At 42.9% G+C, this 14218-nt stretch overlaps 1 protein-coding gene across 2 annotated transcripts in view; it reads left to right on the top strand.

Moving 5' to 3' along the window:
- The window catches only part of STK26 (serine/threonine kinase 26), a 78174-nt gene that overhangs the window by 42303 nt on the left and 21653 nt on the right, over window positions 1–14218 (top strand). For both annotated transcript variants that reach the window (XM_038747857.1, XM_038747858.1), the window contains exon 2: window positions 9423–9653. In XM_038747857.1, coding sequence (XP_038603785.1) covers window positions 9423–9653 — 231 coding nt within the window. The remainder of the gene's footprint in view (window positions 1–9422; window positions 9654–14218) is intronic.

The following is a 14218-nucleotide window of genomic DNA, read 5'->3' as shown; positions in this document are numbered from 1 at the left end:
GAAGCTAAAGTGCAGCAAGTTGAACAACCATTTTACCCTCTAAATTTCCAAGGTTCACTAGCCCCTTGGGTTCCAGGAGGGGAGAGTCTGCTCCAGTCAACTGTCATCCTACATGGGCTCCAGGCCAGCCCGGAGTTACCATGAGTGTCCGGATCCCAGGGAGAGGAAAATCAATCCAGGGGATTCAGGTAGCTCTTCAGGACTCTTCGAGGGCTGTGGGCTTTGGAACCTCTGGGCAGCCCCAAACTACATCTTTCAGGCCCTCTGTGGTCTTGATCAAAGCCATAGTGTGACTACAGTAGAACCCGGGGAGCAACAGGAGTGGCAGGCACCACTATGTGTTCCTTTAATTGAATTTATTGAGCACTTAGTGTGTGCAGAGCACTGTACTAAACTCTGGGGACAGTACAGTATAAAAATAAACAGACACATTCCTGTCCACAGTAAGCTTTCAGTCTAGAGGACTGTAGCATCTAGAGGACTGTAACTATGTGATATTTTCCACATAGGTAAGCTCCTTGTAGGCTGGGATTGGGGCTGCCAACAGTTAGATACTCCACGAAGCTCTGAGCACAGTGCTGTACCCACAGTAAGTACACAGATACCAGTGATAGATCGACCTGGGTCTATTCATCCGGCACAGAACTGAGTCATAGGATTCATCCAGCCTAGGGGCATCCTGAGACAAGTGCACCTGAGATGCCTCCTTGCCTTGAAAGGCAAAAAACCAATATGCAAAAACCCTGGGCCTGATACAAACCCAAGGCCTTGGACAGAACCAGGCAAGTGGTGGGAATTAACAATTTCAACATTCCCCTGTTACACTTCTCTGCCCTTAATAATAATAATGGTAATGATAATAATAGTATTTGTTAAGCACTTACTATGTGCCAGGCACTGTACTAAGTGCTGGGACAGGTACAAGCAAATTGAGTTGGACACAGTCCCTGCCCTGCATTGGGCTCACAGTCTTAATCCCCATTTTACAGATGAGGTGACTAAGGCACAGAGAAGTGACTTGCCCAAGGCCACACAGCAGACAAGCGGTGGAGCTGTGATTAGAATCCATAACCCAGATCTATGCTGTAGCCATTGTGCCATTCTGCTTCTGTTTATAGCTTTCTGGACTCCTGCACATCCCGTATTAAACCAGTGGCAACTTTTCTGGTTCAAATGGCTGAATCAGTCAGTCGATTAGTTAAGGAGTTTAGGGAGCTGTTTCGCTTATAAGTTAGCTGAATGGAGGCTTCAGGGTTCCTGGAGTCGTGGTTGGGCCGGGGCTTAAAGTTGACTAGATAACATCAGTGCAAGCAGGAAAAGGATGTGTAACTGTAAAGTTACTTTACCTGAAATACTGACTTCCCCACTGACTTCTAGAAGATACTTTTTTTCATTGTTTGACGTGCAAAAGTGTAGTTGTATGCTTTTGAGAGTATAAAATCAGTTTTGAAACTACAAGAATTTTACCAGCCTACCAAAAAATACGGGCTTAAAATATAATAAACGAGCATCTTTCCAACGCTCATCCCAGGCAAATCAATTGCCCCCTAGTCTTGCATACTCCAGGGATTCATTTTGAAAGGGATGTCTGAGTTGTTTCAGTGATTCTTGGCTTTTTACTCTTTCCATTCCCATCTATTACCTTATCAGGAGCTTTAAAGCTTCCTTGGATTTGTTTTGAAAAAGAAAATGCTCCTTAAGTACATCCAGTTTTTTTCCTCATCTTCAAAACACTGCAGCAACATGAGCAACATGCCTGAATTATATTTTTTTTATTTCTCTGGGCTGAAGTTTGCAAAAATTAGAGGGCCTATGGAGGATAATTCAATAAGGTTTGTCAATGTCAGTAACCATGGTGGGGAAGGGGTTAAGATTTGCTTATAATAATAATAATAATGATAATGTTGTATGTATGCACTTACTATGTGTCAGGCACTGTAAGAAGCACTGGAGTAGATAGAAGCAAATTGGGCTGGATACAGTCTCTGTCCCACTTGGGACTCACAGTCTTAATCCCCATTTTACAGATGAGGTAACTGAGGCACAGAGAAGTGAAGCGACTTGCTCAAGGTCACATAGCAGACAAATGGCAGCGTTAGGATTAGAACCCAGGTCTTTCAGATGCCCAGGCCTGTGCCCTGTCCACTAGGCCAAGCAGCCATGTGTTCCTCAGGTACTTGTTAGCCTTTTTCCCCCATCCTTGTGGTAGCAATTTACCAATAATTAGTTCTCTCTTAAAATTACAGAAATACATTTTTCAGGCTTGCTTAAAGTTGAAACCTTTTTCAAAAACACTGAAAGGTGTTTTGAATCCACACTTCCAAAATTCTTTTGAAAAACAGCTATTTGACCTGTTTGAAGTATTTGTAGTTAAAGAAATTTTTTGAAGTGAATAGACACTGGTTAAGGTAAGAAATACTACTTTATTAATTTTGATTTCCTTTCTCAAACAAGATGAGCCTTTTTTTAATATGGCTATTTGGGAACAATCAGTGGTAACTGCTTAAATTCCTCCCTCCTTACTAGTATTTGTGCAACTGGAATTCTTTCAGTTGCACATGGGCAGGGTGTCTGGAATGGTCCAGCCATGACATTGATTTAACTGAGTATCTGAATTTACAGTCCTTATTTATCTGTAGAGAACTTTTTGCACTCATCAAATCTCACAAAAGAATACAACCACAAGGAACAGCAGTAAGATTATAGCTAGGAAGGTTGTACCAAGGATTTTTTGATTACAGTTGTTTAATAGAAAGTGGGAAGGTTACAAATGTTCATATGCCTAAAAAGAGAATACTTTGTCTTTGAAAGACAGATAAAATTGAATTAAAACAAAGTCGTGTGGTGTGTACCCCACTTTGAGGACTCCCATCTATTGTAATCCTCCTTGACAGCTCATCTACTTTTAACACTATTGGCTGCTCTTCTACTGGAAACAAGGTAAAACCAAGGTGTTACCGACCCAGCTCGCTTCTGGTTCTTCCCTTAGCTCTCTGACTGCTCCTTCTCAGTCTTCCCCGACTCCTCTTCCCCAAAACTGTGGGTGGCCCTCAAGTCTCTCTTTACACACCCTCCCTCAGGGAGCTTTTCTGCTCTCATGGCTTTAGCTACCACCTCTGTGCAGATGACTCCCAGATTTATCGTCATAGCCCCATCCTCTCACCATCATCTGCAACCTCACATTTCAGTATGCCTGCAAATCTTTTCCACATGGATGGCCCACCAGCACCTTAAGCTCAATATGTCCAAAACTGAACTCTTCATCTACCTTCCCAAATCTGCTGCTCTGCCCAACATTCTTATCACAGTTACCACCACCATCTTCCCTGTCTCTAAAGCTTGCATTCTTATTAGAGGTCTTCACGCCTCTTTCACTCGCCCAGTCAGTTGCTAAATTCTGCTGGCTTTTTTCATCCATCACATTTTCCATGTCCACCTCTTTCTTTCATTCAAGCGGTCTCTGCTGTGGTCTGGGTGTTCATCTTATTGACTAGCTAGACTAAATTCATTCATTCATTCAGTTGTATTTATTGCGCACTTACTGTGTGCAGAACACTGTACTACAATTACATAAATACAGTTGACTGTATCAGCCTGCTCACCAGTCTTCTGTCACTGGCCTCTCTGCTCCAGTCTATTCTTTCTACCTGAGTCATTTTTGTAAAGCATTATTTAGCACATAACTCTAGCACCTCAAAAGCCTTCAGTTCAAATCATTTTGTTCTGTCTCCCTCTTTAGATTATAGGCTTGTTGAGGTTAGGGATGCTGTCTTTAACACTCCTTGAAAACCTCCTTTCATCTTCATATCAAACAGAAAAACCCCTGACTGTTGGTTTTAAGGCCTTCAGAAGGATCTGAATAAAACCTAATGTACAGCAGATCAGGTATTTTAGAAGAGTACTTTGTTGACATAGCATATGGAAATTCTTACAGTTATGCTGTTTTCTCCCCCTTACCTACCTACCCTCTTCTATTACACCCCCCAACTCACACTCTGTATTTCTCCCAAGTATTTCTCCCAGCGCATAAGGCCATCTTTCAGGTTGAGAGGAAGGAATCAATGTGAACTGCACTCTCTATCTCTCTCTCTCTCTCAATGGGAATTCTTGAAAATAGAATAGCAGCAGTCACTGGCTAGGCTTGAGCTGTGGTGGCCCAACTGTGGCTTGTGAGTCACATATGGTTTGTACCCATGGGCCTCGTCAGTTCATCAGCAGGCCTCAGTTTGGACACTCAAATAGTGGCGGCGGCACCCCCCGTCCGAGTGGGCCCAGGCCTTGGAGAGGGGTGACCCCTGACCCCTGCTGTCTTACGTTTGCTGTCATCCCCCTCTCCTCCCTGCCTGGACCTACTCCCCCATCCTCACCTGGGATCCCCCATTCCCTGCTCTGCTTAAAGGGCTTTTCTTTGTCTGCAATTTTCTGCCATATTGTGGTTTTGGTTTGTGGTTTTTCATTTCTTGAGGCCTGCCCACCACTGAACCTGTGTAATCTGTTGAAGGGAACTTTGGGGAAGTAGAAGGGACTACTGTTTCAGGTTTAAGAGTATATTGCCTTAAGAGCATCTCACATTTGCTCTTAGAAAATCATTAGTGAAAACTGTAGCCTTTAATTGGTCTAACTTCAAGTAACTCTGCCCTTTAGCTTGAAAAGAGTTTTGTCTTCGCATCCTAAGCATTTACGTTGGCTCATCCATTTGGAGATATATTTCTTGGAATCAATTTGAGATTAATTCAAAATGTTTCTTATACCTACTCTTTGCTCCCTTCGACTAGGAAATGTGGGACCCTTCCCAGATTCTAGGAATGGACAGAATAGACAAAATGAATTGTATATAGGATAAAAAATCTTTTCTTCGCCTTTGCAAGCCACAGTTACTGCAACCCTTTGGATACGTGTCTGGTACTGTAAAGTGTAAACAATGACCTATTATTATGTATAGAGAATTAGTAGTTTGGGAGTTCATTTGTTAGTAGAAACAGATGGAGGCCTTTTGAATGAGACTGCTTAGTGCCCGTCTCCAAACTCTTTAGAAGTTGAAGAAAGGCGAGTAGTTGATTAACAGGTACCAAGTTGCCTTGTCAGTTTTGTGAGGCATGGAGGTGAGTCTTGATCTGAATAAAAACCTAATGTACAGCAGATCAGGTATTTTAGAAGAGTACTTTGTTGACATAGCATATGAAAATTCTTACAGTTATGCCTTGCGTGCAACTTAAGAAAGATATTTGCTGAAGCAGTCCTTGTTTCCCCACTCCTCAGGAACCTCCAGTTGTTGCCTATCCACCTCCACAACAAACAGAAACTCCTTTAAAACACTCAGTCTCCTCACTCCCTCCCCCCTTATTTCTCTGATTTCCCACTATAGCCCAGCCCACACACTTCACTCTAACACCAGCCTACATCCCTCCAACCCGATCTCATGTATCTTGCTGCTGACCTCCCACCCACGTCCTGCCTCTTGCTTGGAATTCCCTCCCCCTTCATATCCGATAGACCATCATTCTCCCCACTTTTAAAGTTTATTAAAAGTGCATCTCCTCCAAGAGGCCTTCCCTTTATAAACCCTCATTTCCTCTTCTCCTACTCCCTTCTGTATCAACTTTGGACTTGGATTTGCACCTTTTATTCACTCTTCCCTCAGTCCTACAGCACTTGTGTACATATCTGTAATTTAATTATCTTAATGCCTGTCTCCTCCTCTACACTGTAATCTCATTGTGGACAAGAAATGTATCTTGACCAATTCTGTCCTGGGGCACTCTCCTAAGCTCTTGGTACAGGGCTCTGCCCACAGAAAGTACTCAGTAAGTATGATTGATTGATATCCAAGGGCTGGGTGCCAGCAGAACGTAAAACTTCTCACAGTTCAGTCTTTAATGTTCTCGAGTCCCATTTGCAAAGGCCACATTTAGAGAAAGAGGACAATTCAAACCTGATAAAAAAAAAAAAAACAGAGTTTCTTTTTTCAGACTTTTGCCTCTTCTTGTGATTACCAGTAGGATGCCTTTTTGGCATGTGTTTGGAAGAGTGCAGATCCCAGGAATTGATGACAAGCACCAGTCAGTTCTGCGGTAATGCACCTAGAATGTGACCCCAGAACTAGGGAACGTTTTTCCCAAAACATTTGTCTGGAAGTAAATCAGTTAATCACTGGCATTTCTTGAGCCTTTAACTGTGTGGAGAGCACTCTATTAAGACTTTGGGGAACTACAACACGATAGAGTTGGAAGGCATGATTCCCTTCCCACGAGAAGCTTACAGTCTACAGGGGGAGACCAGTATTAAAATAAATTACAGGGAGGGAAATAGAACATAAGGATATTTATAGAAGTGCTGTGGGGCTGGAGTATAAAAGTGTGGTATGGGTTGCAGGGTTAGTACTAAAGTGTGAGTTTTCTTTAACATGATGGAGTATGCAGCTTTGTGTTATGGGAAAACTCTCTAGACATTTTAGCTTGTTCCTACTAAAAGACCTGAGCAATCACTCATCTTTAAAGGTTGTAACAGCACTGTGAATTCTTGTCCTCCAAATTCAAACTGTATCACTTTTACAGCTGTGTTTTTCTTCTCTGGATTTAGTTTATGGGAAATTTTAGGCTCCTTTAATTCAGGTAGTTCATGTTCAACTTTTATGATAAGTGTTGTTGATCTGTAGACTGTAAACTCCTTGGGGGTGGGGATTGCATCTCCCAACTTCATTGTTGATTGATTTAGGCTAGATTCACTTTTCTGATCTAGGAGAAACAGGAGCTCCATGCCATTCTTTGTTGTTCCCTCGTGCTACGAGCTCAGTATTTAATGAGAATGAATTTTTGGCCCCCACCCCATTCTCTTCAAATTGGTAGTTTTATGTTTCGGTCTCGTTATTTGTCACTTGGCAAATGAAGCATTTATACAGGGTAGAATCATATCTACTGGAATGCTCTAAAACTAAATTAAGTTTGTAGTATTTTTACAAGTAGAAAATATAGGATTCCCTTAAAATCAGTACCAAATTGCAAGTAACCCCTTAGGGCTTCCTTTTCCTTCTCTTTTCCCCTGCTTCCCCCACCAATCCCCATTCCTGCCACTCTTTCAGGAAATCTTGTAAGATGACAATAGCCAGGTAGATGACACCCAAAGAGTTATGTGACAGGGAGAGGCTATGTGGCTTTAGAACTTAATCTCAAATCCAGGATTGGGTTTATTTTGGTGCAGTAAAATAACTGAGTTCATTCTTTCATTTTCTTACTTTGGAAAGTATTGTCCTTAAATTATCATCAACAGCATTTCATGAGTACTTACTGTGGACAGAGCACTGTACTTGTATTTTGGAACATTTAGTAGAAGATGCATTTATCTTTTAGCAAGTTCAGACAAAGAATCCATCAGGCTAGGCACAGAAGAGAAAAGAAACTTTTATGCCAAATTTTTCTTTGTTCTAGGATCTTCAGTTTTCTTTGACTTGAGAAGTAAGATATGGTTAATTTGGGTAGTGGGTGATTAAAACTGCATTAATAAAGCATAAATCCCTCAGAAACTTTTTACTGGCTTTGATTTCTTGACACTGTTTTTGTGTAGGACAGTTCTCAAGTGTTGTAGTAGTAATATTTTTATTAAACACCTACTATGTGCCAAGCACTGTGCTGGGAAAGAATACACAAGTGGGGATTAGACAGGGTCTCTGGTCCAGAAAGGGTTGGCAGTCTGCGGATATAAGTGAGGATAGGGGATTTGTGACAGATATGTAAGGGGCGATGAAATAATGAAATATTACAACAAGAAAGTAGACAAGGACAAATAGACAAAATTAAAAAAACCACAAATCAATAGAGTGCAATGGCTAGAGGAGCAGAATTTCAGGCTCCTTTTCTTTCCTTTCCTATCCCCTTTCATAAATTTAGCTTAGTTAAAATCACATAAGTAAAGTTTAGTAGTTTTCCTCAAAATCGTTGTGAAAATCATATTAATCTGTGCCAGGCTTGTGTGACTGGAACAGGTTCTGAGCCACCATCTCAGGCCACTTCCCCGAGGGAAGATAGGGAGGTGATGTCTGAGCTGTTTGAACTTCTTTGCACATAACAGCCTTGTGTCAGTTCCCTGATCTTGGGAGCAGAGGCCCAAATTGAGCCTAGAGCCCTAAACTCTCTGGGCTGATGGAGGCAGGGTACCACCTTCTCATCTGCTTCCCAGTCTGAAAAGTGGTGGGGTGGTGATGTGGGGCCGGTTGGGTGGGGGGACGACGACAGGAGAGGGCTCATACTCTAATAATCAAATCCTATTGTCAAATGGCCCGGAGATTTGAGTTCTGGACCTGGTCCTCCATTCAGCTGTAGGAGTAGCTCTTCTAGCATTTAAAGAAATGCATTTATGTGGTTTTATTAAGGGAAACTGGTTTCAGTCAGTCAGTGGTATTTGAGTGCAGAGCACTTGGAAAACTTCAATACAACAAAGTTGGTAGACATGATCCCTGTCCATAAGGAGCTTACAGCCTGCAGGAGGAGGCATGTTAAATTAGGGAGAGGGGAAATTGAGTATAAGAATATATACAGAGGTATCTTTGTCTACCCCAGCACTTAATACAGTGCTTGGCACATAAGCGCTTAACAAGTACCAAAATTATTATTATGATTATGAGCATTGTGGGGCTGAGGAGAGTGTCAGAGTGCTTAAGGGGTACACAGCCAAGATCATGGTCGAAGCAAAGGGGAGGATCGATAGGGGAAATAATGGGCCTTTTGAGGAGATGCGGTTTTAGGAGAGCTTTGAAGGTGAGGAGAATGGTGGACTGTTGGATATAAAGGGGGAAAGGAGTTCATAGATGAGGGATTGGCAGAGTAGAGGAGATCAAGGTACAGAAGCCGTGTGGGTTGCAGTGTAGTTGGAAATCAGCACGCTTAGGTAGGAGGGAGGGAGCTGTTTAAAGCCCAAAGTGAGGAGTTTCTGTTTGAGTTGGAGGGTTTCCTATGTTTGAAAAAGTGGGACAGAAAGTGTAAACTGAATGAGTAGAAAGGCCCCTTTTCCGAAAGCCTGGTAGCAACAACAGCAGCCCTAGTAGTATGGAATCTTGTAAGCCTCTGGGCTGGTCAAGAGCCTGCAAGGCAGCTGGTTTCTGGCTCCTGGGAGGATCTTTCCCAGTAAGTTGGTTACCACGGAAGTAAAGTGAACTGAATTTTCTAGGCATCCCGGAAATTAGCTGTAGGATTCTTGTACATATAAAAATCATGCATGCATAGAGCTAGTTTCTGGGGTGCCTAGAAAGTTCAGTTCAAATAAATGTTGATGCACAAAGGGGTAGAATAAGGTGACTGTCTGTGAGCAAATTGTTTTTACTGCAGCTGTGCTTTTGTTTCAGATCATTTTTTTCTTTTCATTTTTGAAAATTGCGATCCACCATATTTAGGTGTTTTGTGTTTTTTTTTTCTTCTTCTTTCTGTTTTCAGAATCATAGAGCTGACCCGGAAGAACTCTTCACAAAATTGGAACGTATTGGAAAAGGCTCCTTTGGAGAAGTTTTTAAAGGAATTGATAATCGGACACAGCAAGTGGTTGCTATAAAAATCATAGACCTTGAGGAAGCAGAAGATGAGATAGAAGATATTCAACAAGAAATAACTGTTTTAAGTCAGTGTGATAGTCCGTATGTAACAAAATACTATGGATCATATTTAAAGGTAACATATGTTTTTACTATAAACATTTGTTATGCAAGTCTGATGGTATTTCTTCCAATGTTGTAAAAAAAGGTAATGCCAAACATCAGGGAAACTGAGCCCAAGGACTAAATCTGACTGACTTTGCAGGATCCAAGTAGCCAGCAGTTGGATCCAGCTCGAGTGCTACATCGGAACAGCTCTTACCTCTACTGGCCTTGAGGGTTGGCCCCAGTTTCAATTCCAGGATGGGACCACAATCCCAACTGAGTCTTGCGGTGGAGTGAGAGGCAGGGCCCGGCCTTTTCCCTAGCACTTCCAGTTCACTGGGCTGTGCTCCCTTCCTCCCCTCTCCCTTTCCATTTAGTGGAGATAATGACCCTGCTCAGTCTCCGAGATCACAGTGTTATCAACTTTCAGAGGTACAGGAGTAACGCTGTGTTTAGTGGAAGCTGCCCCCGAAGAACTCCCCAGAATTCCCCCATATTTTTGAACCCCAGGGTACACTTTGGGATCAGTCAGTAGTATTTATTGAATACCTACCATAAGCAGAGCTCTGTAGTAAGCATTTAGGAGAGTACAGTACAGTAGTTCCTGTCTTCAAGGACATCTCCAATCTAGCAGGGGTGGGCGGACATAAATACAGTAGTATTTATTGAATGCCTATCATAAGCAGAGTCCTGTAGTAAGCATTTAGGAGAGTACAGTACAGTAGTTCCTATCTTCAAGGACATCTCCAATCTAGCACGGGTGGGCGGACACAATTTCCAGAGAGGAACAAGAAGGAGAAGTTATGCATATATTAGTGCTTAAATAGCAGGGGTTAGGTTTGATTTGGGTTTGGTTTGGGCCTGGCTGACTTCAGGATTGAATTTCTGATGAGTCCATCGAGCCCTCCTTGGGCTGGGTTTTTATGTTGGGATCTGGCTTCAGTTCAAGACCTGGTCCAAGCTGAACCTTTAGGACCTTTGCATCCAGGCCCAGCTCTAAGGAACCCTCAGCCACCCTTCTGGTGAGAGAGGTCATTGTTACAAATGCATGGGTAGATTCAGCAGCCCAGGGAGAAGCCACAATAGTGGCAGTGCTATGGACTCACACTGTCCTGAACCCACTGCCTTTACTGGAACGGGGGCAAGAGAAATGAAGGGAAATGTTCGATCCTATCCGGGGGTGAACTCTCCCCAAATCCAGCCAGGTAGCTAGTGGCCCAGGCCTGGTCTCGACCAAATTTGGTTGTATCTGCCCGTTTCCTGGATACGCGGAGTGTTAGTTTGGTTCCAGGGCCTTCTTGGGACTTGACTGGACCCAGGAGGAGTCATGGCAGGGAAACTTCGGGAAATCTGGCAAGTGGGGAAAGAGGAGGGGCTCTGCTCTGTGGGGAGATGGCTCCTAGTTTGGGGAGTCCCTTGCCCCCAAAGGTAGAACTGTTTATAGGCTGTCATGGATGGTGGGCCCAGGCAGACCTCAAGCCATCCCCAAGTGCTAAACCACATTCTTAATCTTGTGCTGGGATTTCTGGTTCAAGTGTGGGACTCGGTGGCTTTTTCACCCTCAGCCAGAGCCAGTACCCTGATGTAATCATGCATGCATGCATAGGTCAGGGCAGTGCAGCCTCCAAAATAATGCGGTGGGCTGGCTTTCCTTGGCTTAATTATACAAACAACCTCTGCCTTCAGAAAATGGAAAACAATAGTAGTAGTAATAGTATTAAGCATTTCCTGTGTGCAGAGCACTGTGCTAAGTGCTGGGAGGGAATACACGGGTGGGAATCACAGTCCCTTATAACCAAACAGTGTTTATTTGGTCAAGGACTGTTAACAGTGTGGAGGCTCTGATTCCAATTTTGTGTTTTTCTCCCTGAGGCACCCCCCCCCCCAACCCTTTGCTGGGTCCCCCAATTTTTGCTAGGGTCATTGCATGGTGAAAATTTTCATTCAAAATTTGTAGCAGGTTGGAAGTGAAATTCTAAAAGAGGAATTTTGGGAAGGTAGGAATGCTCCTTAAGTCCCTTGTGTTTTTTCAACTGGCATATACCTGCGTTCCAGTACCATTCTGTTCCCATAGAAACAAGTTCCAGAGTGACAGAATGATTAGCTTCTTAAAGATAATTAGCCTCAAAGCTGAGATTGGATTTTTACTTTCTAGTACCTTGTTCTTTGACTTTGGCCAATCTGACATTACCATGGGATTTTAAGGGAGACATTTTCTTCTCCCGCCCCGCCCCTTGCATCTAAAAACAACTGGAGGTGCTTGTTATAACAGTATCAAAGAAGGTTTTTTAAATCTATATGAGCAAAGATTGCAATGAATATATGTTTAGTTTTTAAGAACCTTTGTGGACATCACAAAGTGAGTTAGTCAACAATTAATGGCATTTATTGAGGCCTTCTGAGTGGAGAGAGTACAAGAGAACCAGAAACCACCGTTCCCTGCCCTCAAAGAAGCAGGAGCGTGGCCTAGTGGATAGAGCCTGGGGGAGTTAGAAGTACCTGGGTTTTAGTTCCAGCTTCTCCACTTGTCTGCTGGGTGACCTTGGGCAAGTCACTTCACTTCTCTATACCTCAGTTAGCCTTATCTGTATAAAGGGGATAAAGATTATGAGCTCTATATGGGAAATTGACTGTATCCATCCTGATTAGTTTGCATCTACCCCAGCACTTATTATAGTGCCTGACACATAGTAAGCGCTTAACAGATACCTTTTTTTTAAAAAAAAAAACACCACTTACCATCTTCAGGCCAGTGTAGGAAAACAACTGTCAAGCCTTAAGCCCAGCATTCATTTCCCAAAGGAATTTATTGGTAGTTTTTTATTCCACCACATAAGTAACATTTAGTGCATTTTTACATAATTATCATTTTTATCATTATTTGTTAGGGACTTATTAAGTACTGTTTTGAATGCTGGAGTAGGTACAAGTTAATCAGGTCAGACACAGTCCCTGTCCCACATGGGATTCACAGTCTAATTTACTTTTATATTTCATACATACTGGAAGTTTCCTCAAAGGTGGGACAAAGAGCGCTAAGGAGAATCTCTCTTTTGTTCCCTCCCCAGATGCCATCTGATGCCAAAGCTGGCCCAGTGTTTTCGTTCCCCTTCTGGTCCTCTTTGAGGATGGCACAGATAATCTGGTTTCAAAGTGGGCTTTCCAGCCCCTTGTTGTATAGCTTACTTGAACGTGCCATTTAATTTTCTTAAATATTCCTGGTCAGTCCTCATATGGCTAAGAGTTAGCCATTGACTCTCCTTATCATTCTGTTTTGGGAAGTGAGATTGATTTTTTTTTTTCTATTCTAACTTATTTGAAAGGCCTTGTTCAAATCTTATCAATCGAAGACAGTCAGACCAACCTTTAAAGTGAGACACTTGCCAAATATACCTTCTTTTCACAGACCAGACGGTATTAAATAATGTCTGCTGCCTTGGTAAACCTTTCAGAATCTAGTTTTCTTAGTGTTGAAGAATTTCTTTGTGTAGAACTTGGCTGCCATAATTTTGGGACTGCTCAATTAACTGATAGTGAAAAATTGCATCCTTGATCTAACTAAAATATAAAAGATACTGCTTTGTTTAGCAGTCCTTCCTTTGCATTTTTTTCTATTGATAAGATACAGAAGTTTAGTTTTTCATTTTTCTATTTGTTCTGACATATTCTTGTCCTGACTTTACAATTCAACTGCATTAAGGATCATGGATGACCTAAGTCAGGTTGAGCAGTGGTGGGGGCGGAGGGGTGGCATCTGGCACACAGGAAATCCTCACTCTTATAACACAATTGGCTTCTGAAAACTGAATCCAGGGATTGTGTCTTTCGGGCCTCTCCCAAGTGCTACATACAGTGCTCTGCACACAAAAAGTGCTCAATAAATACCATTGATTTATTGAAGTGGAAAGCCAATTTTTTCAGAGGAACATTATTATTAATGACCCTCCAGAAGCCTCCTATCCCCAGCTCCCCCTCCCACTACCTAATACTTGATTTAATTTTTTTTTAAACTAAAAAAAAAAGGCTGGAGGACTATGGAGAGACTGCAGGGTTGGATTAGAGGGCAGGAGGGCAGGCAGGCAGGTAGCCCACCGTAGCAGCAGTTTAATGGGGAAACAGTTTTCAAACCTGTGATCAGAAGGTTTAAAGAGGACAGAGGAGGGAGCAGGGAGAGGCTGGAAGAGGGGCGCTGAGCTACCTTGTTGCTTTTACAAAAATAGCTAGTGTGGTAGATGAGAATTACCCATCAAATTCAGCTCTGCTCCCTCCATTCATTGGTTCCCAGCCCTTGGCTTTTCTGCCCCTCTCTGCAGCCCCCAAAGTTGCACCCTTCTATTTCTGTTCTTTCTATTTTTAGCTTTTTTTAAACTGCTGCTGGCGCTGGATTCCACCAGGAAGCTCGCTGCTCCTGCCGCTGTTGCCCTGGCTGCTTTCTTGGCTGGCTGAATCTGGGAGATAGGGTGGGCTGTGGAGAGGGTGGCAGGAATGTAGCCACCTCGGATCAGCCCCTTATATGCTGCCCTATTCCCATAGGGACCACAAGCTATGAAAGGGTGGAATGTGGCTGGGTTGATCTCCGAGGGGGAGCGGCACCAC

This window comes from Tachyglossus aculeatus, chromosome 6, assembly GCF_015852505.1.
Source record: "Tachyglossus aculeatus isolate mTacAcu1 chromosome 6, mTacAcu1.pri, whole genome shotgun sequence".
Lineage (NCBI taxonomy): Eukaryota > Metazoa > Chordata > Mammalia > Monotremata > Tachyglossidae > Tachyglossus > Tachyglossus aculeatus.
The sequence above is the reverse complement of the archived record's forward strand: the minus strand, read 5'-3'. Positions and strand labels throughout refer to the sequence as shown.